The 27,768-nt window shown below is 48.7% G+C and overlaps 2 protein-coding genes across 2 annotated transcripts in view; both read left to right on the top strand.

Annotated features, from left to right (window-relative positions):
* The first annotated feature begins 1,847 nt into the window (after nucleotides 1-1,847).
* On the top strand, nucleotides 1,848-11,591 carry LOC102089616 (E3 ubiquitin-protein ligase HECTD3-like). Its single transcript, XM_065071549.1, has 21 exons — nucleotides 1,848-2,346; nucleotides 2,438-2,598; nucleotides 3,162-3,254; nucleotides 3,680-3,815; nucleotides 4,117-4,232; nucleotides 5,039-5,152; nucleotides 6,231-6,313; nucleotides 6,943-7,108; nucleotides 7,691-7,772; nucleotides 8,052-8,234; nucleotides 8,330-8,379; nucleotides 8,500-8,564; nucleotides 8,836-8,939; nucleotides 9,189-9,308; nucleotides 9,437-9,526; nucleotides 9,619-9,825; nucleotides 10,082-10,211; nucleotides 10,674-10,748; nucleotides 11,018-11,099; nucleotides 11,171-11,242; nucleotides 11,415-11,591. The coding sequence occupies exons 1-21, from the start codon at nucleotides 2,023-2,025 to the stop codon at nucleotides 11,497-11,499; spliced, it is 2,538 nt and encodes an 845-aa protein (XP_064927621.1). The 5' UTR covers nucleotides 1,848-2,022; the 3' UTR covers nucleotides 11,500-11,591.
* Nucleotides 11,592-12,006: 415 nt separating this feature from the next.
* Nucleotides 12,007-27,768, top strand: part of EIF2B3 (eukaryotic translation initiation factor 2B subunit gamma) — a 97,975-nt gene continuing 82,213 nt past the window's right edge. Inside the window, exons 1-3 of the mRNA XM_005501029.3 lie at nucleotides 12,007-12,196; nucleotides 12,411-12,559; nucleotides 14,729-14,868. Coding sequence (XP_005501086.1) covers nucleotides 12,412-12,559; nucleotides 14,729-14,868 — 288 coding nt within the window. The 5' untranslated portion in view covers nucleotides 12,007-12,196; nucleotide 12,411. The remainder of the gene's footprint in view (nucleotides 12,197-12,410; nucleotides 12,560-14,728; nucleotides 14,869-27,768) is intronic.

Below are 27,768 nucleotides of genomic sequence, written 5' to 3' on the forward strand. Positions count from 1 at the left end.
AATGCTGGGTCACGTTCTTTCTCCTCTGATCTCTCAAGCTGTGGGTAGGAGCTGTCTCCTACTATGTTTGACAAGACCCAAGCCCATGGTCCCTGCCCAGCACTCCTGCTGCACATAACCCCGGGGCAAAGGAGCCCTCCTGTGCACTGGGAACCAGAGGCTGCATGTCCCCACCCTGTCAACCAGTTTCAAGTCAGTTAAGGCTGATTTTCAAGCCAGTGTCATTCTGGGGAGGGTGCTGGTGTCTCTGTGCTGCTGAGGAGAGGAAGCATCTGTGTGTGCCAGAGCTGCAGCTTTACAGGGTGGGTAGGGAAGAGCTGGGGGAGTGGCTGGTGCTGTGATGGTTCTGTGTAACCACTCGCTCTCTCCTGACTTCAGCTTGCTGAATTGTCATAGAATAGCTTCAGGTGGTTGATAAAGCATGTGTAGTGTAGCTGTTCTTGTTCTTCCCAGAAATTCTGTATCATGAAGTAAAGAAGATGACAGAAGATGGGAAGAATAAAATAGAAAACAGTGAGGAACATCTGAAAAAACAGCATGTTATTTAACTAACCGATAAAGAAAAAAATTCAAGTGCACGTGCTCTTATAAAAGTGCCACAAGCATAAAAAATTGGGTGGAACAACTGTGTTGGCTAACTTCAAATAAAGATTTTGTTATTTCACTAATATGGCAAGCTATAAATAGTTTGACAGGATCTGTCTGTCCCTACCTCAGATAGGATCTGAAATAAAGTGACCGAACTAACTACTCTTGGCCTTCCTGATGCTTTGTCTTGTCTGGCTGTGGTTCCTGCATCCTTCTGTTGGTTAACAGTGGGGGAGATGTGTTGTGAGAGGGAACTGGAGGTGAAGCAGAAATTGGCCCTGTGATACCCTTTGCACACAAAGCACTGTCATGAAAGTTGCTCACAGTATTAACTGGCTCAAACCTTTGCAGCAGCTCTGCAATCAGTTTTATAGGGTGACTTGTATTTCTCTCACACCGTGGTTCAGGGCACTTTGCTCCTGGCGAGGCCGGTGTTCCATCCCTGTGGTGAGGCATGGGCACACCTGGTTGGCAAATAACGCTGCTGGGGTGACAGCTGTCAGACCTCACTTTGCACTGTGCCTTTGCAAGCAGGGATGGAGCTGGACTCTGACCTGCCAGGAGGGATGTGGAGACCTTTGAGCTCTGCCAGCCTGGTTGTTTTCCATCTTTCTTAAATGCAGCTCTCAGTGCCCAACATGGAGAAATTCAGGTAGCGTGGGGTGGAGCTGAGTTGCTCTCTGCCACCACCTTGCCATGGTATGCAACAGGCAGGTATGATGTGGGGTGACACACTGCCAGTATTCTGGGGTGTCGTGGCCTCACTCCAGCTGCCAGGATGCCATGGCTGGCTGGGATAAAGCTGCTGTTGGGAAGGGAAGCCCATCATCCTCCCTCATCGTTGCTCAGAGCCTCCCCATTCACTGCAAGCCTGCCTGGGACAGGAATACATCCCCCAGTGAGCCAGGAGCTGGCTTTCACCCTAGCAGGATGCCCACTCCCCTCTTCTCCCTAGCCGTGCTGGAGGTGTAGCCCTGTGTCCTGTAGCCCCTGCAGGAAACCCCCCGCCCCTCTTTTCTGCAGGCAGGAACAAGGACATTTGAGGCCAGGAGGGAGCAGAGTCCTAAGCCGCAGGGTGAGGGGATGCAGGTGAACCGGGGCAGATACTGATGGGAACCGGGGTGGGTATAACAGATTTGCATCTTGGCCAAGGAGGGTGATGGCAGCACCACACCCACGCAGAGCGACACCTGCCCGAGGAGGAAGCGGCAGCCCGGGAGCTGGGGCTGCTCTCGGCGGGGCAGCTCCGGAGGGCCGGGCCGGGCGGGGCGCGGTCGGAGGCGGGTGCGGTGGCACCGCTGGAGGCGAACGGGCACCGCGGACACACCGGGGCGGGCACCGCCGGGGGTGCCACCGGGAGCGCAGCGCCGGGACAGCCCGGGGAGCAGCGGAACGGCACTGCCGGGGCGGCACCGAGCCAGTGCCCGGTGCGCGATGCGTGCGGGCGGGGAGGCGCCGCACCAGGTGCTGGGCCGGCTGCGGTTCCTGCTGCAGTGCAGCGAGTGCTTCCGCCGCGCCCAGGCGCTGCCCGCCGCGCTCTGCTACGTGCCGCGGGAGGTGCAGTACAAGATCTGCAAGGACCCCGCCGCCGCCAGCGCCGCCGCCCGCAGCCTGCTCAGCGTGTGGGACAGCCCCGGGCCGGCGCGGGGCGGCAAGCGGGCGGCCCGGGCCACCATCGAGGTGCGGAAGGGCGGCTGCCTCCGCGCCACCGGCGAGGAGTACTGCAACGGCGCCGGGCTCTGGGTCAAGCTCAGCAAGGTAACGGCGGGATGTGCCTCCTCCGCGCAGCCGGGAACCGCGCGGGGATGGCGGGTCCCGGCGGCGGTGGTAAACCGGGATGTGCTTTCAGGAGCAGCTGGAGGCGTACACGAGCTGCCATGACCTGGCTGAGGGCTGGATCCTGGCACAGAGGTTTGGAGAGGGAGGAGACAAGTTGGTCCCGGTTGAGTCCATGGAGAAGATCCAGTGGCAGCACCAGACACTCGGGGTTGATTATAAACCTGCAGTCAGGTAAAGCCCCAGCCCGCTGCACCCCAGACAGGGACTGGGCTGTGGGCACTGGAAGGTGCCTGTGTTTGGAACTTACAGAAGACGTGTGACCCAATCATCCCAAATCTATTGGGCACATCCAGCATCGCCCCCCTCACTCCCTCCAGTGCAGGTGGGACACATCCCTGCCAAGCCACCTGCAGGCAGGGGGCTGCCCACTCCTAGGCTAATCCTGCTTGCTTGTGACAACATCTGTGGAGGGTAAAGATGATGCCAAGGGGTTTCTAATGCAATTGTATCTGGGCTGAGCGATGTCACAGAGGTAATGCAGTGATGAGAGAGCTCATATTTGATTTTCATGATGGAAGACCATGTGCAGGGCTGGATTCCCATGCTCTGCCCCAGCCTACACCCAGGTGCAGAGACGGTCTCATCCCTCCTGCAGCTGTTTCTGCAGCTCCTGGGTGTCGTCCTTGGTCCCTACTGCTGCTGCCTCCACTCCAGGCTAAGGCAGTAATGGTTGAGCATGCTGAGCACTGACCCATATTTTTCCTTATGTGACTCCTCCACCGGTGCTGCTCCAGCTGGGAACAAGTGGTGGACCTGACATACTCCCTGCGCCTGGGAGAGAAGCGCAGACTTGTAGAGCAGGACGAGGCTGCGATGCAGAAGTTACGGTATGAATGTGTTTCCTAGAGCAGTACTGCAACACCCTGAGGGGCAGATGGACAAGGCCTGGACCTACCTGCGTGGTCAGGGCTGGCTTCAAGGTCGGGAGTGGGTAGAATGGGTGCCATAAGGCGCCTTTTACACTAACACTGTTTAATGCTGCTCAAGCAAAGATGGCCTTTGCTCTGTGGAGCACTGGAGCAACCACATGGTGCTATTTCTGCTGGGCTGGGGTGGCCATAAACACCCATTGTTGTGGTGAGATAGAGCTGAACCATCAGCCTGCAGCAGGGACAGCTGTCTGGTGCCATCCCAATGTGGTGACCATGAGATGCGGTGGCTGATCTGAGCTGGGGCACCTGCACAGTACTGTTGGGCAGGTTTGGGGTGCAGCTTGGTGTCCCTGTCCTGTTAACATGGACCCCCCCTGCAGGTCCGTGCCCCCAGGCTGGAGCTACGAGCACGACATGGAGCTGGGGCGGTTCCTGTATGATCACAGTGAGAGGAAGCTGCTGTGTGAGGACTGCATCAAGGACCACCTCATCAGTGTCGAGGTCTCCTCACAGGTGGTGCGTACTGGGGATCCTCCATGGCTTAAAATCAGCATGAGACACCTGAGCATCGTTGCAGCTGCAGGGAGGAGCAGCCAGCAGTGGCTGTCTGAGGGGCAGGGGACGGTGATGACATTTCACTGCTCTAGCAGGGGTCTGGGGCTACCCCTGTCGGGAGCCACCATCCACCTGCAGCCCAGTGAACCGAGGGATTGGCCCAGTCCTGACCTTCTCTGGTGCCATGGGACCCATCCTGGGGGTGGCCATGATGTGCTCAAGGTTGCTTAGCTCCCTCCCTCCACTCACTGCACTTTTGCAGGAGGAATTCAATGCAGCCCATCTGACCGACAACCAGACAGAGACCTTCTGGCAGAGCCATGGCCTTCCAGGGCGGCACTGGGTGCGGCTCAACATGAAGAAAGGCACCATCATTAAGTGAGACCTTGGGGTGTCCGCTCTTATCAGCAGCTGTGCCAAGGACAGGCAGGGTGTTGGGCAAAGCACCATCTTCCTCTTGAAAGCAGCTTTTTCTGGGCTGTAGCTGAGGGCTTGGGGTCACGGTGTGGGACAGCTGCTGCCAGATGCACCCCTACAAGGGTGTAGCCCTGCCCTCAGCCATAGGACATCTCCAGGGGCATCTCCATGACCAGGCAGCTCAGAAAGGGAAGACAACTGTCTGGTTTAACCTCAGCTTGCAACTAGGACCATGCAGCCACTTGCTCATTCCTGTGCCCAAGTGGGATGGGGAAGAAAATTAGAAAGGAAAAAAAAAAACCCAACACTTATCGGTCAAGATGAGAACAGTTTAATAGACAGCAAAGGAAGAGGAAAAAAGAGAAATAATATACAGAATATACAACAGAATATAGAGAACGTACAGAATATACAGAACAAGCAATGAACAGTGCAATTAATTGCTCACTGCTCATGACACTGATGGCCCATTTGTTCCCAGGCGGTAGTATTTGCCCCTTGGCCAATTCCGGTTTATATACTGAGTGTGAGGTCATGGTAAGGGATACCCCTTTGGCCAGCTTGGGTCAGCTGTCCTGGTTTTCCTGCCTCCCAGCTTCTTGTGCACCTGGTAGACCATGGGAAGCTGAAAAGTCCTTGACTACCTAACAACAACCAAAACATCAGTGTATTATCAGCATTCTTCACACAATAAATCCAAACCACAGCTACTAGAAAGAAAATTATCTCAGCTTAGAGCAGGACAAAAAGGCTCTTCTCGTCCCCAGGAAGCTGTGGCTGATGCTGGATGGGCAGTTGACCTCCTTCATGCCCAGGCAGGTTGCTGTGTATGGTGGGGCACCAAACAGGCTGGAGCACCTGAGAACCGTCCTTATTAGTGAGTAAGTAATGAGTGAGGAGCAGCGTGGGTCCGGCTTGAGTCAAAAAGACAAGTTCTCTCTGCATCCTGACAGATGCTGAGGAAAGAGCTGGGGTCAGTCTTGAGTGACTCAGTGGTGACAGTGGCTTCCCACTGGTCACTGGATGCAGGTTACGTCTGTCCCCGCAGGTATGGTGGCCCCTGCCTCCACATGCCAGCCAGGCACCTTCATCTTCACTTCTGCTCCTCACCTGTGCTGCGGCAGCTGGACTTCCTTCTGCCTGGTGACTTTTGGGGTCTTTCACCCTTCTCCTCCTCCTTCTCGGCTCTAGGAGCACACATTGCTGCTGTCTCCTTCCTGAGCATCCCCGCTGCGCTGTAGCTGAGAAGTCCTGGGGTGCTTCAGCTCCGTGTCTTTGCTCTGGCTCTGCAGCATCCTTCTCAAGACAGGCAGCTGTTTACAGAAGGGTGCCAAGATCTCCTCCTCCTTCCCCAAAACTTGCCTGTTTGCATTTTTTTTTTGGCTGAGCAGTGAGATTTGTCTTTAAAGCAGCACCTGCAAGACCGCTGAGGCCATTTTCCTGGTGGCAGGAGCCAACTCCTCTCTGCATCTGGGCAGTCGCAGTGGTTTTTCTCCATAGGTCTTCTGTGTGACCTTGCCAAAGGCTTTGGAAATACAAGTGAATCACTTACCAAATCATCTCTACAAATCTCTAAAAATCTCTACAAATTCCTGTTTCTTTCAAAACACATCAATCTTGTGTGGCCAGCTTGGCTTGAAGGATGGTTCTGCCAGTGCGAGGTGTGCCAGGACCCACCAGGAACAGTGCTGTGCTTTTGGCCATCTTGCTTTTCTGTTCTGCTTTGAATTTATGCTCTTTTCTGTCTCTTTGGATGTGGCTTCCACCTGTTTCAGGACATTTCTGTGCCTCTGACAGCCTCTCGTCTCTGCTTTGTCCCCTCCTGCCACAGTCCCGGTGAGGTGGGGGGGCTTTCGCCACAGGTCATGGCTGGGGGGCTGTAGTAGCCTGTACCTTGGTGGCTATCTCACCAGCGTCTGTGCCTCACGGCTCTGCCATCTCCCTCCATGCTGTGTGCAGGAACAGATTCGATGATGTCTGCATCCTCCGTGACATGACTATTCACCTCCCGGTGCTGGAGATCCGCATCCTGGAGTGCCAAGGTGAGCTGGTGCTGAGGGACCGGGACTGCCAGCTCAGCCCTGAAGCTGGAGCCATTACCAGCACCTGCGGCTTTTCCTGATGCACTAGCTGCTTTTTGGGGTCTGTTGGAAGAAAAGCTGTCAAATGAGCCTGATTCAAACATGATCTGTTTAGCTTGGAGAAAAGGAGGCCAAGGGGAGACCTTATTGCTCTCTACAGCTACCTGAAAGGAGGTTGTAGCATGGAGAGTGTTGGTCTCTTCTCCCAACAAGCAATAGGAGAAGAGGAAACTGGCCTCACCTTGTGCCAGGTGAGGTTTAGATTGGATATTAGCAACATTTTTTTCCCACAAAAGGTTGTCAGGCATTGGAACGGGCTGCTCAGGGAAGTGGTTGAGTCACCATCCTGGAGGGGTTTAAAAGATGTATAAATGAGATTCTTAGGGATGTGGTTTAGTGCTAGAGTTAGGTTAGTGGTTGGACTTGATGGTCTTGAGGATGTCTTCCAACCAAAATGATTCTGTGATTCTATGATTCTGTTTGGGATGCCGCAGGCACTGGGTGCTCCTTGTCCCCCAGCTGCAGCATCTGAGCTGTGCCAACCACACAGCAGCCACCATGCACGCAGCATCTCTGTCCTTTCTTGGCAGACCAAGGCTGCAACGTCCGCCTGCGAGGAATTAAAATCAGGTCCTTCTGGGAGTGGGACCTGATCCTCAATGCCGACATGTTCCAGCCAGCCCGGCTGGTGCGCTACCCGCTCCTGGAAGGGGTGGATGCTGACGTGTTGTACCGGCGGGCTGTGGTCATTCAGAGGTACAGCATGGGGGTGGCACTGTCCCTGCAGCAAGCTCAGGCCCCGGGAAGTACCGTGCCCTGGTCTCTAGCAGGGGGTTGCACATGTCTTGCCTGAAGTCTGCCAGCGCTTTTCCTGTGCACGGCAGGGACTTGGGCTTGCTGCTCCCCATCCGAACGTGGCTGCTTCCAATGTCTGGGTAGCATGGGGAAAGAGTGACCTGCATGATGTGGAGTCCCCCACTGCTTGCAGCCCTGGGCTGGGGTCAGCACTGGCTGCACAGAGAGACCCTGTGCGGCAATTCACCGCAGAGCTGCAGCGTGGGCTGGGCTGCCCTTGTTTGCAGCTTTTTCTTGGGGGTAACAAAATAAAGAGCTTGGTCAGAGGGTGCTGGTTGGGTGCTCCCCTTAGTGTGCTGGTTGGGGCTCCCCTTAGTGTGCAGGTGTCTCTCCATGGTCTGGAGGAGACCCATGAGCAGGGAATATGGTGCCCAGGCTCGACGTGTGCCTGGGGCTGTCTGCAATGAAATGCTATGAATGTATTGAGTTTTGCATGTCCGTCAACCCCCTTGCATCCTCACTCTGCTCCTCTCCTTTCTCCAGGTTTGTCCAGCTCCTGGACAGTGTCCTGTGTTATGTGATCCCCTACCCGGAGGAGAGCTTCAGCACCTTCAATGCATTCAGGGTGAGTGTTTGCCAGTGTCACCTGTGATGGTGTCAGTAGGAGCATCTTGTCACAGGCTAGGCTGGTTATCCCAGGGCATGTGGCATGTCCCCTTTGAACTGATGAGGACAGACCAGCCCAGGGCTCATGCTGAGAGCTGCTGAGCTGGGCATTGCCAGAGAGCTGGAGGAGCTAAGCATCGCCAAGGGGACATCGCCGGGGGCTGTGCTTGGGGAAGGGGAAATTTGGCACATGGTGGCAGGATCAGGCCTCTGATCATGCCTGCTTATCCCTTGCTAGAGTGTGAAGCCATTCCTGCTACTGTCCAAGCAGAGTCCAGCCCTCATTGCCCACTGTCTTCAGTCCTCGGAGACCACCCCCCCTAACGTCCCTCCGAAGCTGTGCATCAACCGGCACCTGGCCCGGGAGCACCGTGCCAACCCCGCGCTGGACCCCAGCTGCAGGAACACCGTGTTCACCCAGGTACGGCCACACCGTGCCCCACGCCGGGTACCTGCCAAGGCAGCATCGCTTGCCCCCGCTGCGTCTTATCCCCTTTCTGCTCTGCTCCTCTCCAGCTGTACGAAGGCCTCAGATCTTCCAAGAACAATCAGCTCCTGGACTACAGGTAGGTCTTTAGCATCACATTTGTGGGGCGTCACCTCCCTGGAGTGGGTTGCCAGGGCACACCAGGTGCTGCTGGCTCTCTCAGAGGAAGGATGTATATGGGGCTATCGCTTCCTTGCAGGTGGCCCCTGAGCTACAACCAGTGGTGGGAGTGTGATTTTGTCACCGAGGGGATCATGGACAATGGTGAGAGCTCTCCCCTTCTGCCCCAGGCTTCTCACCTGGGTTTTCTTGTGTTGGGGTGCAGCTCAGTGGGCTGCCTGCTGCAGTGGGGTGCAGATGCTGTCCCAGCTGCTCTGTGGGAGGCAGTCCTGCTCTGCACACTTGGGGTGATCTCTGCATCTCTTCTGTGCCCCCAGCGCTGCTCCTACCCCACAGAGTGGCTTGGCTGGATCCTGCAGCTCAGCATCTGACCCCAGACATGTCAGGTATTAACCAGCCTCTGCCACCATTGCAGGCGGTGGTTTTCGGGACAGCCTGTCAGACATATCAGAGGAGCTGTGTCCCAGCTTGGACAATGTCCCTGTGCCCCTGCCCTTCTTCGTGCGCACATCCAACCAGGTTTGGCACCCCACTGTGTGCCTGTCACAGCTCTAGGGGGGCATACAGCAGAGCCTGGGGGCTTTTTGGGTGTTAGTCCTATCTTAACGCTTGCAGGACTATTGGCTGGGAAGGCTGTGCTTGTACCTGGGTGGTGAAGGTCTTCTGGAGGGGTGTAAAGGATGGGAGAGGCAGGCCAAAGGGTGATGGAGAGGAAGGCTGCATGGAGTGACCACCTGTGGCCATGGGTCCTAAGTCTCTGTCCTGCAGGGTAACAGCAGCAGCGACACCAGGGGCATGTACGTCCCCAACCCCTCCTGCAAGGACTTCCCCAAATACGAGTGGATCGGGCAGCTGATGGGAGCAGCCCTGAGGAGCAAGGAGCTTCTGGTGAGCTTGGCAGAGCCTTTCTGGCCAGTGATGGGGCTCAGGGGGAGCCACCGTGTGTTGGGCAGAGAGGCTGCTCTTGGGTGAAGGAGAGGCATGGGGAGGACACGCGTCTCCACTCCCTTCGGCAGGTTCTGTCTCTGCCAGCATTGGTGTGGAAGCAGCTGGCAGGGGAGGAGGTCACCTGGAGCAAGGACTTTGCTGCCGTGGACTCGGAGCTGGTGAGCATGGCCAGGGGCTGGCAGGGCTGTACTATGCTCTCCCGTGGCTGCTCCGGCTCCACCGTGATGGCTTTTGCCTGTTGGGTTTGCAGGTGAAGCTGCTAGAGGTGCTGGAGGGGTCGGACAGGGAAGCCTTTGAGTTCATGTTCAGCAGAGAACTGACCTACACAACGGTGCTGAGCGACCAGCGCACAGTGGAGCTGATCCCCAATGGCAGCAGCACCGTGGTGCGCTACGAGGACCGCAAGGAGTTTATCAGCCTGGTGCAGAGGGCTCGGCTGGAGGAGAGCAAGGAGCAGGTAACTGCACTGCTTCCAAGGGGACTCGGCTTCTGTGTCAAGCCCTCCTAGTATCTGTGGCATTGGTGGCTGCAAAAACGTGTCCCAAATACCAGCTCCAGCTAGGCCGTTCCTCCATGCATCCTCTGCCCAGGATGTCCGTGAGCCCTAGGGATCCCCTTTAGTGTCCTGCAGTCCCTGTCCTCAGTTCTCTGTCTGGTTGCCCTGGGCTCAGACCCACCGCAGTGATGTGGGACCCCTGCTGTCCCCTGCCCAGATTGCAGCCATACGTGCTGGGCTGCTCCAAGTGGTGCCACAGCCTGTACTAGACCTGCTCACCTGGCAGCAGCTGGAGAAGAAGATCTGTGGGGACCCCGAGATCACAGTGGCCGAACTGCGGAAGTTCAGTAAGTACCAGGACCAGCCCAAAGCTGCTCCCAGCCCCCCGCATGGGCAGAAGGCACCCTTGATGATGCTCATTCTGTGCATACATTCTGCTCCATACTGAGTCCTGGTTGTGGGGTGCTCAGGAGCCTGGGGGTGCCTGAGCCAGAGGGACCCTGGATAGGGATGCTTTAGGTTCAGCTGCAACCCCCACTGGTCCCCACTCTGGTCTCTCTGGTCCTCAGCCTCTGTGGGCAGAGGTGAGTGGGCACCCTGCAAACCAGGACCCCCATTTCTCCACCCGCCTTTGTGCAGGGTGCTGGCCCCTCTAGGCATTCTGAGTGTTCACAGGGGTTCATGGAGAGTAGAGGGTCTCCTCCTCTCCTGACTCAGCTCTGAGCTCTCACAGAAGGGCAGGAGGGATGTGTCCCATGTTAGTTTGCTTTGTTGGGAAGTCCTAAGCTTTTGTGTGTTCCTCATTGCAGTCACGTTTGAGGACTTTCCCTCCAATGACACCCGTGTCCAGACCTTCTTGGAGGCACTCAACAACTTCACCAGTGGTGAGCAACCCCAAGCCTTTCCCTACTCTTCATGTGCAGTGGGGTGGGCCAGGGGACAGGGTACCCACTGCCCTGCACCCCGGTGATGTTCACAAGTGCTTCCCTGGGATTCAGCTGGGGTCATCCTGCCTGACCCTTCCTGGGATACTGAGAGCATCCCTTAGCTTTGCCCTGTGCTCCCAGGCTGCTACTGCAAGGGCAGACCTTGCTATGACAGCAGTCACTGGGATGGTCTTGTCCCTGTCCCTGAGCCCTGTCCTTCCCCTCAGAGGATCTCAGCTGCTTCCTCAAGTTCGTCACTGGCCGGAGCCGCCTCCCGGTTCAGATCACTGTCTTCCCTGAAAAGACAAAGTGAGTGCAACCTGTCCAGGCTGGGGTCCCTGTGTGGTGCCAGGGTCTGACTCTCCCTCCTTTTTCCCAAGCTTGGATGCATTGGACCTGATGCCACAGGCCTCCACATGCTCCTGCACCTTCTTCTTGCCCAACTATTCCTCGTGAGTTGAGCTGGGGATGGGACATGGATGTTCCCCCTTCCATGGGGCCAGCCTCGGGGTCCCCTCCCAGTCTCCCTAGGTCCTGCCCCAGGGGACATCCTGGTGGGCATGGGGAGGGAATGGTGTAGCTCTTGGTGCCCGTCACACCTGTGACCCAGTGTCCCCCCACCAGGGCCAAAGTCTGCGAGGAGCTGCTGCGGTTTGCCGTGTACAACTGTGTGTCCATCGACACCGACAAGAACCCCTGGGATGAATGAGATCCCCAGGTGCCTCGTGCCATGGGAGCTGCCCCCCCCAGGGCCCCTGGATTCAATAAATCTGCAGGGCCGGATCCTGCCATCCTACCCCAGGTTCTGTTTCTGTCTGTGCTTCTCAAGGGCTGGGACTGGAGCATATGTGGCTAGTGCTGCAGCCGGGCGGGCCAGCACGGAGCTCTCTGCTGGGTGCTGCGGCAGCATGGGGTGCTGCAGAGTGGCAAGCAGGGCTTGCGCACAGGGAGTGTGGGTGCTGTGCCCTCCGTGGACATGCTGTGCATGGAGAACATGGCTGCAAACTGCCCCCCCGCCATGCACCCCGCAACCTGCCCCCAATGCATCCCACAGCCTGCACTCTGCTCCCCGCACCCCGTCTGCAGCGCCCCAGCACCCCCTGCCTGCAGCGCCTCCTCCGGCCGCCTGGGGGCGCTGTGCCGCCGAGCCCCTCCCGCGGCCGGGCAGGGATCCATGACTCGGCGCTCTGCAGCCCGGGATCCTTCCCTCGGCGTTCCTCTCGCTGCACTGGCCGGGAGGAGCCGGTCGCAGCGAGACGAAGAGGGGAATCGAGCGTATCGGCGCTCTGCCGCCGCAGTCCGCGATCGACCCACTCGGTTCTCCGCGCGCATGCGTGTTGCGCGCCGGCGCCGCCATTGCCGTCCTGTCAGTGAGGCGCTGGGAGCCGGTGGCCGCCAGAGCGGAGGTAACGGCGAGGCGGGGGGGCCCGGCGCCTCCCCACGGGCTGTGCGGGGCGCGGGGGAGGCGGGGAGCCGACGCACGCCTCTGAGAAGCGCTGGCAGCTGAAGTTGGGCGAAGCTGAGCTGAGCCGGTCTTAGCCCGGCTCGGCTCGGCCTGGCCCGGGCCTGCCCGGTTCTGCCATGGTTGAGTGAGGCCTTGCCCCTGTACTCCCTCTGCAGCATGGAGTTCCAGGCCGTGGTGATGGCAGCGGGAGGAGGTTCCCGTATGACGGACCTGACCTCCAGCATCCCGAAGCCGCTGCTCCCGGTGGGTAACCGGCCCCTGCTCTGGTACCCGCTGAACCTCCTGGAACGCGCCGGCTTCGAAGGTGAGGCCCGGCGGTGTCCTGGGGCGGGAGTGGGGACGACACGCTCATCCTGGCCTCTGCGGGCTTCCCGTCGTCACCTTCATCACTCCTCTTTGTCACCCCATCTTGTTCTAATGCCTTGTCGCAGGTGCCCTGTTCATGGGGGTGGATGCCATCGCAGGAGTTCTCTGCACTGGACCTGTGGCTGTTTGCCCGTGTCACATATTGTCCTTAACTCTAGTCTGTGGTGCCAGCGACCCCTTCCACCTCTTCTCCCCTCACCAGTGCTTTTCCCAACTTTGGTGTCTTTCCCACTGTTGTTAACTGGGAGTCCCTCATTCATTTGTTTCTCTGAATCATTAATGAGAGCAGTGTGAGAAGCGTGTCGCGTCTCTTGGGGTATCTCTTGGTTTGTTGTTTCAGGCTGGCCTGAAGTTTGGGGTTACTTGCTCTGTCTGAGGCATGTAGGCCTTGTCATTGCAGCATGGAGCCAGGTGCTGGGTTTTGGACAGAACAGGGTGGGGGAAGTAGCAGACCTGTAGTGCTCACCTGTGGGCCTTGTTTCATGGGAGGGCTAAAGTGGTATTTAGTACATGGTGAGGTTCTTTAGTATTTTCTGGGATTAGGTTTTCGTTTACCTTTTGAGTGGTGAACCAAACTTTTCCATAGCGTTGCACCTGCTACTTACAAAGCTTTTTTTCTGACACCTTTCTTGCCTCTGTTTTTTCATGTTTGTATTTGTCCTTTGTCTGTCTTCTTCTCTGTTTTTCTTTCTCCTGTGTGAATATTCTATACTGCATCTCAAGAATATGGCCTTTTTCCCGACTACTTATTTTTTCTGTAGAGATGTAGAGATCAGCTCATGGTTATCCATGTCAACCTCTTACTGTTTCAGTGTGAAGGAACAAAAGAAAGAGCAAACTTATGACTTTGCCTTTATTTTGCTTAATGAAGAAATCCTTAAGAACTTTTTTTCCCTTGGAATTACTTTTTGCCTGTTGTTAGCTGAAGTCTGCTTTCTGAATGTCTACTTTCTTTGACTGTTCTCCCATCTTTTTTTGCTAGGATCATGCTTTTATTCTGTGATGTGGATATAGGTGTAGCTAAAAGCTTGTCTGTGACCAGTCTTGTGCATTGTTTGGCTCTTTATAACTATTCAGAAATAATAATTTCCACTTTATGCTTTTAACCACTGGTAGATGGTGTTATGGTCAGATCTTTATAATTTCTCACACACAGCTCTTCAGCTCATCTGCCCCCTATGAAAATTTGGATGTACAGGGTTGTATATGCAACTTTAGTAAGGAAGCTGCCACTTTCCTGTACCCCTCTCTTGCTTCTGCCCCCGATCAATCTGTATGTTTCTGTGTTAATACTTCAGTGGCATGAATTCTCTTCCTGGATCCTAATTGTAAGTATTACATGAGGCTTTAGTTCCTTATACTTACTCATATGAGTAAGTAGGTGTTCCACAGTCTGACTCACTGCGTCCCTTCTGTTCCAACTGCAAATCCTTCATCTCTACTAATAAATATTAGGAGACGTTTGGCCAGCTCACCAGGTTTATGCTGAAGTGTGGGCTTATGACTTCCACCTGACACCACTTCCTTCTCCATTGGTCACTTTCCCCAATTTAAGATGTGCTTTCAATCTCTTTCTCTAGTTTCTTCAACTTGTTTTGAATCCAAGTTGGCATCCAGTATAGGAGTGGGAGGGGAGCCCTCCCGTATCTCTGGTACCAAACTGCTACATGATTCTCTTGTTTACAGTTCCTTCCTCTTTTTTTGGGATGAGTTCAGTTTTGATTGATGCAGATTTATTATTAGCATGTTTTCATCTTACCACAGGAGCTTCCTAGGCTGAGGGCTGTGTTATTTCCCACACTTCTCTGTTAAAATTGCACGTGGCGAACAATGTTATGGTGTTGGGTTTTTTTGCAGGGTGAGATATTTTAATTTCAGGGTTTGACTCCTGCTTTTCCTTCCAGGTCTTGTGGCCAGGGCAAAAGGTTTCACGCTGTTTTGTTTTCTCAGTCTTGTCTTTGCAGACCTTCTGTTCTCACATTGTTAATTTTGGAAAATATGCTTTCATGCCACTGCTGACTTTCTAAATAAAAAGTGAATGTATTGTGTTTGTGATTAAGATGGTGTATTTTTTTGCATACTTTCATCCCACTTTCCTCTGTCCCAGAGGTCATTGTGATTACAAGGAAGGAAATCCAAAAGATGTTAAACTTGGACACAAAAATGAAGCTGGATTTTGTGTGCATCAGTGACAACATGGACATGGGTACAGCAGATTCACTGAGGCATATTCACCAGAAAATTAAGGTATTACTGTCTTTTATTGGAAGACATTTTTTGATTACTTTTTTTCCCTGTGATTTAAGACCTGTCCCGTGTAATGATATTGTGGGTAACTGAATGTCCTGATCTTCAGAAGAGTTGAATTTTGGAAAGGTCATCTCATGGGGAAACTCAAACGAAGACTCTAGGCTAGGATTGACAGCTAGAAAGGCTGGAGGAGATCCAGGCTGGGCACTGGCTGCTTGTTAGTCAGTGTTAGCTTTCTGGCAGATTAATTACAAGGTTGTATTTGTTCATACAATTTTTGGTACAATGTGTGATAGCTGTTGTCCACCCAGTGCTGAGGGAAGTAGTTCTGCACAAATGTTCGTTGTCATCCTTGCTTAGGCAATGCACTGATACGTAAGGAAGCTTGTGTTTGGTTCTTGGCCCTGTCACAGGCTTGCCGGCACCGTTAGGCAAGTGACTTGCTCTGTGCTTCAGTTTTATGCTTTTCCTGTGCTTTCGCTGACTTGGTCATGTGCTAAGCTCTTCGATAAACAGTGCCCAACTGTGATAAAGGGGGCTGCTATTCTAATAAAAATGCCAGTTTACAGAATTTTAATTTCCAGCTGCACAATTAAAACACTCCCATGTAAGGCAGAAATGCTACTTGGAGCTCTTACCGTGATCTGGGATGGAATTTTTGTTTTGTTGTTGTCTTACACTGAATTCTTATTTGTTCCCTGTCTGTTTAGGCTATCTTAGCCAAACTGGCTGTTTAAATAAAGGTTACAACAGAACATCAATGGACCATTTAAGTCCTGAGGTGTCTTTTGTCTCTTTTTGAAGGTAATAGACTGCAGTATAACAGACTGTGTGGTCCCAAGAGAAAGACTCCAGTTGAGACAGAATGAAACTTTCAGGCAAATATGGGTGTCTGGGTGGTGCAATCAGAGAGATTCTGTATGGGATTAATGCACAAACTAGAATAATTTAGGGGGCAAAGAGAAGATATAAAGAGGAAAAACAAATCAGCAAAATCAGGTTAACTTAACTAAATGTTCCTGTCATGTGGAGAACTGCAATCGATCGTAACTCAGTTTGGCAGTATTTTTTAAATATGCGTGTGCAAGTAAGGAAATATTTGTGCTCTGCAAATTGTGACCCCAGCCTTAACAGTTTTATTTCCTGATCAGAGCCATTAGTCTGACTGTCCCTCTCTTTGGTAATCCAGGCAAGTTTACTTAGGGGGAGGCCTGAGAGACAACAGTAGAGCATGTGGGGTAAGAAAATAGACTGTGTCTTCAGAGCCAGCAGTCTGATCTTTGATTTATTTTTCAGAAAAAAAAGGCTTAGAAAAGTTGAAAAACACCCAGCTTCTCCTCAGTCAGCTGCTGTGTATGCATGGCAGCAATTGCTCCTGCCCTTTTTATTCCATGTCTTTCTTGCTTGGTCAGAGAGGACAAAGTGGTCTCTTATTTGAAATAAACCTATACCAAGTTCTTGAGCAGATTGCCGCACTGTGTATTTTGGAGTCATTCCTCTAGTCAATGCATGCCACTGGTACATGTCTTACAGGGTATGCCCTCTCCTGTGAGAGAACTACCCTGGAGAGGTGGCTGAAAAGCTGCTGTATATTGGCTACATTGACGGTGTAGCCGGAGAGGTATCTCGCTGAAGAATGTGTTTCTCTGGTGAAAACAGCTGCTGCTTGTGGCCATAGTTTGCTGGCAGGCTTTTTGTAACCCATGCCAAAAGTCTGATGAGGAGTTTAAACTGGTTGCTGAAACTTCTGTTTGTTGCAAATCGAGTTAATTGCCCACAGACAGAAGAGCAAGTATGCTCAATAAAAATGAGGTAATGTAGCACAATATGGACACCTTGCCTGTGTACAATGCAAGTGACATGAAATAAAGCCAAGATTATAAATGCACAGTAAGAAGTACAACTAAGGCTAGTTGAACTGCTGATCACAAATTCTGGGATGTTTATAAATATTGAACCAGTCTAAAGCATAAAATCTCGTCATTTGTTGCCTTCTCTGACATCTGATGTAGGGAGTTCCACCAGCACAGCATTGCTGCTTGCTGTGCCTTTTCGTTGTGTTGCACCTTGCTTAACGAAGCTTGATACTTTAAATATTGTTGTCAATATCAGATGTACAGAATTGCATGCAGTAGCAGCATGAGAATACGTACTTGCAAAGCCTGTAGTACTGAGGGAAGGTAGTTTGCGTTGTTGTTTCATTGCTTTTTGGTGCTGGCTTTTTTGGAGGCAGGTAAGACTGACTGTCTTGGTTCACAAGCAACTGACTCTACCAGTCTTACTCTTACCTGGTTGTTCAGAAATACATGACAGCAAAGGAAGCCTGTTCAAGTTTTTGTTTGCTGTTTGCCCACTCTAAACACAGAGGATTTTTTTGACATCTTCAGGAGTTGATACAGTAGGTGTGTGCTCTTTTCTCTGCTGGAACTGTTGTTATTTTTGGCTGTGGCAGCCTACACCTGATTGACAAGGTAGCAGCTTCATTAGGGTTTTATGTTCATTACAAGTCTGAATGTATCTTTTTCTTGGATCCTTCACGCAATAAAGTTGTTATGCTAAACTTAATTCCTAGAGGCACCTGCTCGAGAAGTAATGAACAACAGAGGGCTTGGTCCCCTAACTTCCACTTTCTTGGTTCCTAGGCCTGGGTGTTGGTCTGGCCTATTCGTTACCAGTAGTGCTTTAACTGACTTGTGTATTGGGTTGTTTGATTTGTTTTTATTTAAACATTCGATTCTGGGTTCGGAATAGCTAACACCATTAAACGGTTTGTCTTCACAACTCTACAACTGAGAACTGAGGCTTAACAAGATGAAGTAATTTACCTAGGATCATTAAAGAGATTCATGACAGTCCTGGAAACTGGACATCTGGCTCAAACCTCTCATGGCTTCGTGCATAAGATATCTTCCTATACTGTGTGCATATCGCATACTATGTTTCTTCACCTTGAAAAAGCCAGCAGGACAGGAAATTAAACATAATTTAAAGCTGTTTTAAATGGAAACTACCAAAATAGAAACTTCAGTAGAGCTGCAGTCCAGTTTCTGAATTATGAATGTTGTAGTTTTTTCAGTGTGTGCTGGATGATGACTTTAAGAAGGTCCTCAATTTGGGAATGTGTTGGTCTAAATGTGAGTAACTGAAAAATCATTTTGCAGCATATGAAGTAGAAACTGATAAGGATATTTATTGCCCATGTTCATATTATTTTTTGTTTGGGTAATCTAACACTTATCAATGTTTTGCACTAAGTCCAGCATTTATGTTGTCAAAAAGCAAAAAGTGGGTATAGGAGTTACTCGTTTATTTCTTAAATATTTTGTTTCATACAGGGATGTGACAGCTATTGATCAGATCCTTTAATTACTCTCCAGTGGACAATCCCAGCATTTCCCTAGAATGCTGGTGATTTCAGCATCCTGCTGTAGTCTGTGTGCCTTATGGCAGTTTCCATGGCTATCATTTTAATGTCCAGTCTTCATTCCTTGATATACTTTTAATATCACTGTCAGTTTTGTTCTTTTGGCTCATTAAGTTCCCAGTTTTCTGCTCATCTTTTGCAGGACTGGTAATGAATGGCTCTTTAAAATACGAAAGTGAAGCTGCAAAGGCTTAATTCTTTTCTCATTTATGTATAGGATCGGAAATGGTAGAACACAGGCTACGTAGACTCAGAGTTGATGGTACAATAACGCTCTTGGTGAAACTGCAACTCTGCTACCATAGGGGTGTTTACAGGTTTCTGTCACCTCGTGGTCTGTGCTGGTGAGACAGGTCTCTGTCGCCTCGTGATCCAGCCTAAACAGAGAGACAAGCCAGCCTTCCATGCATAGGGGTTTGGATTGATGACCTTCCCTGGTCGTGAAGAGAGCTCACTTATTCCAGATGGGGTCTTGGCAAGAGCGTGGCGTAGAGAGGAATTTAAGGTCTTTTGGAAAATGGAGCTCTGCGTCTGCAGCTAAGGAAACTCATTACAGGAACAGAGATTTTATGTATTTATTTTAAATGCCTTCTGACTTAAATTTTCTTTCGATTGTTCCCACTTGCAATTATAACAGTGTAATTCTCAAGTGATTTACTTAGTGAAAACTTCAGTACTTTTTGAGTTATTGCCTTACCTGCAGCGTGGAAGTGAGACAAGTCCAGCAAGACTTACAGGACACAAAAAGAGGCACTACCATGAATTTTTTCGACTGGGTGCCTGTCAGTGTTTGAAAAGCCATGCAAAGTAGTGGAAAAAACCTTTCACTAAACCTCTTGAAGACAACGAAGAGCTTTGATAAACCAAGCAACTTTGATGGATTGTAACAAGCGATGAATCAAGCAGCTATATCTTTAGATTCCAAGTCTATAGAACAGTACAATTTATTAAATCCAATATCTTTGTGTTGAGCTTTTAAAATATTGCTGTATGCTTATGTCTGTTTTCAAGAATCATTGTTAATAATTACTTTGAAACTTCAGAAAATTATTTTCACGGCTTAAATAATAAAAGTAATAAAATAATTAAAGTCAGCACTCTCTAAGTCTAAGAGGTAGATTCCACCTCATCCAATGTACATCAGTAAACACAGACTGTAAGCCCTTTAGGGCACAGTCTATGCTTTCTTTTGGCTTCTGAAGGGCATATGTGTTAGTTTTCTGCTTTGGCTGGAGTCACGTTGCTATTGTCTTAATCTATTATTCATATTTAAGAATATTCCTGACCTGTCAGGCAGTGCTTGAAATAATAAAAAAAAAATCAGTTGGCATAGGTGTAAAAAAACTATTTTCGTGCAAAATGTAAATCAAACTCTCTCCATGAAATCTGATATTCCGCATCCATTTTTTTTCCTGTTGCTATCTAATTCTACTGTTTTAAGATATCTTTCCTACTTTAGCAATCACTTAGGCTGTTACTGGTCGTGTTTCCTCCATCACAGGCATGGGAGGCACACAGCCTTTGCACACTTTACTTAGGAGCCTGTACAGTTTGTAAGGGTAGAGAAATAATTCATTTTCTTAAGATTCAGATTCTCTAAAGGGTAAACTTCCAAATGAATAAACAATTTGGATGTCAGGATGGCTTAATGTAGCCCTGAGCATGAACAACTGAATATCTCTTCCACAGATGATGGGAAAACTAAACTTCCTCTGGATTTGTCTTTATTTTTCTTCACACACGGTCCTTCAGGATTAAGGATTTTTTAAATGAGAGCAGCGTTTGACATTTTTAGTTAAACAGTGTGTTCAGTGTGCTGCTGTAAACTAAGGCTCGTGTTACAGGTGTGAGAGCAGGTGCTAAGGTGTAATTTGGTAACCTCCATCTTCCTGTTCTTATTTACTTTTATTTAGCATTTGAAGCTTCCCAACTGCCCAGAGCAGTGTGGAACGGGCTCTCTGTAAGAGGTGTGGGTTTTCTTCTTTTAAAATCATGTATAATGGCTTTCTCCTATATCACTAGTCCTTGTTTCTGGTTGTTGTTGGTAAGCAGCACTGGCTAGAGCATTCAGATGAGTTCCATCAGAATAATAGGGAAATTAGTAAGACTCTTGACAGTTGCGGTGCCGATATGTGATTTGCTTTCTATAATAGCAAGAGAAGAGACGTGGGTGCTGTGTGCTGCATGCCATGGTAGGAGGTGATGCAGTTTTATTTTATAGGCAGCTCATCTTTCAGTGGTGATTTTTCTTTATGTATTTATTTTTCAGAATTGTGGGTAGTAGCCTGCCTTCTTAAAAGTTAACTTATTTGATGTCTTTTGAAATTTTATGTTATAAAAATCCCTGACTCATTTAGGGAGGCTTTTCTTCTGTAGCTGGTGCTAGTGGACACATTTGTTTCAAGTCATAATGTAAAGTCTTCTGGTATGTCCATTGGGGATTTTTAGTGGGGTTATTCTTTCCAACATGTTGCTCTGTGACTTCTTCAGTCCAGATTTATGTCTTCATTTATTTGACTTCTGCTACTATTCCTAAAGGCCTTTTCTTGCAGTTTAGGAGATTATTCACAGGACCAGTATGCAAAATATATGTGCCATGACCTGCCATGTTATAGCCAGTAATAGTGTCAAGACTTTGGTTGGTAACACAGAACTCAGGATTTTGGAGCTTAGTAGCAAGAAATTGTGATAGGATCTAGGAGCCTAAGAGTAAATAGCAACCTCTCGGAATGTACTAGCTGAAATAGGGTGTAGGTGAGCAGCCGCTGTGATGGAGGTGGGAAAGGTAAATGCAAGACTAGAATGTATTATGTCAGGTAAAGTGTTTGGTTGGGTTTTTGTTTGTTTGTTGGGTGGTTGTTTTTTTTTGAGAGAGATGAGAAATTAAGACTGTTGCTTAAGGCAACGGGAAGACTTTTTGCTTGAAACACTGCACAGGTGTGGAACTCAAATGCAGAACAAACACTAGACAAGGAGATAAAGTGTTCAGAGCGGAATACGATTTGGTTTAAATTTGCTGGGGGAAAGCATAGGCTGAAACTTGTAGCATGGCTTTAATCAGAGCAGAAAAAGGTTTCGAAACAGTCTTCCAGAAGGAGTAATCAAGACAAAAATCCTCTAACTTTATACTGGAGAAGCTGCTTTTGTTGTGTGGCTTGTTTTCTTTTGTTGTTGTTGATTGTTTTGTTTGGTGCTTTTTAAAAAAGAAACTGAGTAATGTGATACCTAGAATGGCAGGAGGCTAAATTCTGCATTGGGAAACCTCTTGGAGAACTCTATTTTTGTGACCTGCTGCTTGTACCATTCATCAAACTGCTGCAGACCTTTTTGTGGGTTGTAAATTATCGATGGGGGGACGGGGAGGGGAGAAGGCAGGGAGTGTCACTGTATTTTACAAATGAGTTCCTCTGAAATTTAGGCATCTCTAATATTTGACCATTTTGTTGTTTGTGCCCAATTTTACCAGACGCAGGCAGCTGCTGGCTGGTGCTGCCTCCCAGGCTGGGTCCTCTCCTGGCAGCAGGTTGACAAACCTGGTTAAATCATGAATCTGTGTTTTGGGCTGAAGTGGGAGGTGGATTGTGGGTGCCTGGATCAAGCATTTGTCTTCACCGAGTCTGTATTATTTTCATCTTCTGTTAAGCATTTCTCTCCCTTGTGTCACTCAGCAATACTCCAGCCAGTGATTAAAATGTAGTGTTCCAGCAGAGTAACAGCAATGGAACAATTTCACATTTTCCTTCCTTGATGAGCCCTTAGTTGTGTTAATGGAAGCCCTGACTAATATGGTGTGACTTAATCAGCATGTCTTCTGCTATCACTGGTGAGTGCTTGCATATGAAATGTTTCGTCTCAGGTGGTCCACCTCGTTTTCTCAGTTTTAAAAAGTAAGATTTGAAAGCAATACAGCTCTTAAAAAGCAAAGCAAAAACAAACCTTAAAAAGCTACCAAAAAGAAAAAGAAAAACCAACTTTCTTTGAACAAATAAACAAAGATCGAAACTCCAGGTTCTCTTGGTATGTGCATCTTTGGGAGCCGTGTTATGGAAAGTGTGATGTCAGGGTGGTGGTCTGTGTGCTGCTGAGGGTCACTGATCCGTGGAGTCTTGGACGGCATGGCTGGGCGCTTCGCTTCCTCTGTTGAAAAACCTCCTCTCCAAACACATGATGTAAGTAAGCTTGCTGTAATGGCTGGAAGGTGGAATCTCAGTCTTTTTGGTGCAGCTGAGTAGAGTTTGGTGAGCATGGAAAGAAAAACTTCTGTCTTTGTAATATATAGTTTTGTATTTTTTTGTACTGACAGTGGAAATCAAAAAAAACCCAAGTGAAATTCATTAGTAAGAGACAAGGTCTGTCTGTGAAAGACTTAATTAAATATTCTGTTCATCTATTTGGAAACAATAAAATTAATTTCATCATTTTTTTTCAGCAGATGTGGTGGAAAATACTGTTTACTTGAGTGTTTAAAATGCAAATAAAAGCTGCTGTCTTGCCCCTTCACAATGTTAGTAATGCATGGGGAAAGCAGATGTATCGGATGGCAGCTCACAGGGTCTGTAGCTTCTTGTTTCCTTCCTTGCCTCTGATTGAAAGCTGCCACAACTGAGGCACTAGGCAAAATGAATTGTGGATTGCACGCCCAAGGTCCATTTGCAAGGCCCAGCTGATTGCCTGGGTAGGCAGCAGCTCTGCTGGCAGGCGCTGGGGCTGGTGATGTTGCTGGAAAGATACAGCGCTGCCTGCCTGTGTGTGTGATGAATGTGTTCAAGGCTTTGCTCTGAGCTTTATTTTTTCTGGCAGGGTAAGAGTTAGAGAATTCAGCAGTTGTTGGCTGCTGGTTTTTGATATTTTTTTTAAGTTAGTCAGCTTTAGAAGAATGTAGCTAATTAAATTAATCATTTTGCTGCCAGGCTTTACTATGTATCGGGATTAAAACACCGGAAGTTTGAATAAGGCAATTAGCTCTGAAGCTTAGGATCAGGAGTGCTTATTAGGGCATTTGCTATTCTGCAAGTTGTTGGCTAGAGAGGATGCCTTCCATTATAGACGCAGGCAGAAAACCACGTGAAGACCTCAGGTGTTCTGCAAGAAGAGTTGTTGACAGACCTGAGATACTGATCAGTTTTAGCTCTTGCATCTCCCACTGTGTGTCCTTATCCTTTTCATGCTGGTGGCAGCTTGAGGCCTGTGCTCGTTATGTTAACCAATACCTCTTGTTTCCATGTAATAGCTGATTGTCAGCATTACTCCTGGATTACAGTATATGTTTTCATGTAGACCCTATGTGGCTTCTGATGAATTACACAAATTCAGCCTGTTCTAACTGCAGACATAGTAAGCTCTTTGCGCATGTTTATAGTTGATATAATTTGTTTAAAAACACCCTGGTAAAAATATTTTCCTGTTTTGTGTTAGCTACTACTAATTTTCTTTTTTTTTTTTTTAATAAAATGATTTTGTAAATCATCTTTCATTTTCCTTATTTGAAGTATATGAGTCTTGTGTAAATAACTTGCTGTGCTGTGTGTTGAGGGAAAATTTCAAGTTTAGTGAAGGTAATCTCGGAAAACATTTTGCACTTTTTCCTTTAGCAACATTTTCATGGGCACATGAAGGCAAAGAAGAGTTAAGTGTCCATTATCATCATCATCCCCTTTTTTCAGGCATAGGAAGCCGTTTGCATTAAGTCAAACTCGAGTTGATAGTTTTCAAAATCGTTCTATGATGAATGTTCAAAGAATTGCAGTCTGTGTGAAGTGAATTTGTGCAGCTTATTTCCAAAGAGAGTGTAAAGTGTTAAAGAGTGTGGGGGCATAAAAAGTCAGTGTCCTCCAGCTGCCACCTTTCCTTGGTGTTGTCACTGGAGAGGCCAAAGGCCTGTGGTGTGTGTGAGCATGAAAAACAAAACTGTCCCTATGCCTGGCAGAGGGTGTGAAGGGTGGTGTGAAGACATCACTGATGGCAGCATCACCCTGGACTCCGTGGAGCAGGAGCTGGGTAGGGATCTCTTTGGTGTTCCTCAATAATGTCTTGTTTTGAATGTTAAGTTACCATCTAGTCTGATGTTTTAATAGTTTTTGGCTTGTAGTTGGTAATGTCCGTGGCCTCTCCTCATGAGAGTCAAGGTCTCCCTGGCTTCATGTAGGGTAAGACCTGCAAGGAGGTCTGATTATTTGCGCATTTTTTTGGAATAACATTAGTTCCCTGCTGTCTGAAGCCTTTTAGCTTTGTTTCTGGCCTGCATGATTTCAACTTTTCTATTTTCTCCATGTTTGGATCTTGGTAGCCCTTCCCTCGCTGGAGGCTGAGGCATTTTTGGCAATTTTGGGCTGTACAGCTGTCATGGTTACACTGTCACAGGTGACAGTCCTTTGTGAGTATTCATCCTTTGAAACAGAAAATGAAATTGCTTAGATCAAATGTAATTGTGTGTGTTGACCTAAGTACGTAGTTCCAGGTATGGGGGAGTGTGGGAGGGAGTAGATGCCAAATGTCAGCCTGTAAAGTTACTGTGCTAGAGAGAGTTTTTCCTGGGTTTTGCAGCCTGGTACAGTAGTGTAACGTTAGTAATAGAATGTGGTGCTGTGAAGAGCACAGGATGTCCCAGAGCCGATCCCTTTGCTCAGCATTGTTGAAAGCCGTGGTGAAGATCAGTGGACTTGTAGGATGTTGGCATTTAATTTTGCATTTTTGGCATGTTCTGTTATGTTTTACAGGGAAAACCACTAGAACAAAGCTAATCAGGTTTCACGCGTGTGGACACTCGGTTCAGTGGGGCTGGTGTGAGGTGGCAGTGCCACTGAGCTGTCTTTGACAGTTCTGGTTCTGTTGAGCCTGTGCTTTGCACAGCAGATTAGCGCTTGGGTTTTCTGTTGGAGCAGAGTTGAAACTGGGGTTTGTGTAATGACTTGGCTTGACCTTGGAAAGAGTTGCATGTTTGTTTGTTTTCTTTTCTTTTAAAGATCATGCTTATACTAGTGCAGGCTGATTCCTGAAGACACATGCTCTGTATGTCTTGCTTTTCATTTATAGTCTGGTTTGAGACTGCAAGGAACTATTATGATCCTCTAGGCTGTAAGGGAATTTGCACCTGGTAATTAGGGCTGTTAGCCCCCAAACTTATGGACAACATAGTGAATGTGTCTCTGAAAGATAGTAAGTCTTTATTCATACATTCTAGTACGTGAAGAGTCTTTTATATCCTTTGATATTTTATTCCAGATCGTATTTATTCTCCTTAAAACACTTTGCCTTTTATTTCTACATTGAACACTGATTTCTAGCCACTGAATTGAGTCATGCCTGCTTTTTGTTGTGTTGCTGAGATCTTCTGCTCTTTAGGTAATTGCAGACTGTGGGCAAAGAGCTTCTTTCTCTTCAATAAGTTGAGCCGGTTGAGCTCCATTAGGACTACTTTTTATTATTATTGTTTGGATGACTACAGCACCTGACTGCCTAAGGCTCTGCTTACATTAAGTGTTAAGCCTGGACTTGAGCTCTGGGCTTTGGCAGCAAGCCTGCTGTGCTGCTGCCGTTGAGATTGGAGCCCGACTGTAGCGTTCTCCTTTCTGTTCATGTGAGGCAGAGTCCAAGATCAGCTGCACAGCAGGTCTGGTAGTGCTGCCATCCAGGTAGTCCTGGAAACCTGCCTTCCAGGAATGGGAGTGACGAGGAGAGTGCCATTTGCTTCTGGAGTTCTCCTGCCTATGAAGAAAGGACCTGTTTGTGCAGCGCGTTGAGCCAGGGGAGAATTCAGCTTGCCAGGCTCACCCTCCGTGAACTGGTGAATTCAGAGTTTGGGTTATGGGGTGCTCCCCTGAGCTCTTGCACACGTGATTCTCTTGAGTGGTGCGCACTTTCCGGATGCCTTTAGACGGGGGTGAACCATTCTCCTCTGGGGCATGCCTGGGGTCTGGGCGTAGACTCAGGAGATGGTGCCTGACCTCAAACAAATGAGAGACCCTAACAAGGCAGGTTAGTGTGCGTCAGTATATCAGTCTGGTGCTCCAGCACACTGATAGCCTGATAATTGTCAGTTTTCTGTAAGTATAAGTCTACCAGATTGATTGATTAATTAATTAATTAAAAGAGCAGAGCCTAAAACTACATCCTTTGGAAGACACAAGTAGGTAATAGAGCTGGCATCCTTTATTGATGTAAGGCAGAAGCAGACTTGGTAAGTGAAGGGTGAGTTGAAGGGATAGGCTGTTAAAAGGAGGGTAAACAACTTGTGCTCGATGTGACAGAAAATGGAACCAGGGAAGCAGGGTGATGGGGTTGGAGGAGGAAGCTGGGAAAATGATCTTTGGAGTAGTGTGTGAGTAGGGCAAAATTGCATTAGTCAGAACCATAGGAGAATGTGGTTTGCAAAACTTATGTTCCAGACCAGAAAGTTTACTGTTCAGTGTCATAAGATCAAAGTCTTGCTTTGAAAACATTCTTAATAAGCTTATGAACTTGTGTTCATCTCTAAGCTTCTGCTTTTGGTTGCTGATAAGTGTAAATTACCCTTTTCCACCCCATGTGTCAGTTTGAGCAACAGGTAATGAGACTTCCTCCTGGGAGGAGACAGGATGCCTTCCAGGCCTGAATATCTTTCTTGTTCCTAGCTTATATGTATGTAAATTAAAAAATATTGATTTTGGATGGTAGCTCTTGAGATACAAAGATAACCTAAAATGGTGTTTTCATTGTATGATCCCATCTGATACAACACATAGAATGAGCCATATGATGCTACTAGGGTTAAGTCTCCTCCCCAGCTTCTGGCACCTTTCTTCCAGCTTTCTTTGAGAAGATAAACAGTGATGCTGACAGGTTATGTATGTGAAGACATTCACATTGCCTTAAGATATCCTCACCTGATGAATTCAGGGCCATCCAAGAAATTAGAAGAGACTCCCTTGGCTCCCACATTAGACTTTTCTGTTTTCTTTTTTTCTTTTATTTTTTTTTTATGTTAAGAAAGACAGAAGCCTCTTTCACGTTACTGTCTCAAAAAAATAAGTTTATTCCATCTTTTAATGAGGGGAGTTTGCTGCTGGATTTCAGATTGAGGGACATTCTGTGCCTCCACTGCCCTCTGTCCTTAGAAGAGTCAGGAGGGTGCTGGTCTACAGCAAACTTGCTGCTGCAGGGTGAGGGCACAGTAGGTAAATGCTTCATGTCTGCTAACAAAGTATTAAATCATGATTTTCTTCTGAATCTTGCTGTCAAGGACATTACAAAAGCAGAGTGGGAATTCCCAGCCAAAGGCAGCCATTTCAGTTGGTAGCTAACAAGAACCTACAGACATCAAAAAATAAATGAGGTTCCCTGCTCCAGTTACAACAGCAGCTATAGAGCTTCAAAGAGGTCACAGGTGTGGAAATTGGAGGACTCTTAATGGAGATGGAGATAAAAAGGGATTCTCTAAAGCCTTGGATGTGAGTTTCTAATCTGAGGAGTGGTGAGTAATGCAATAGCTAGGAGGT

Source organism: Columba livia, chromosome 8, assembly GCF_036013475.1.
Source record: "Columba livia isolate bColLiv1 breed racing homer chromosome 8, bColLiv1.pat.W.v2, whole genome shotgun sequence".
NCBI lineage: Eukaryota > Metazoa > Chordata > Aves > Columbiformes > Columbidae > Columba > Columba livia.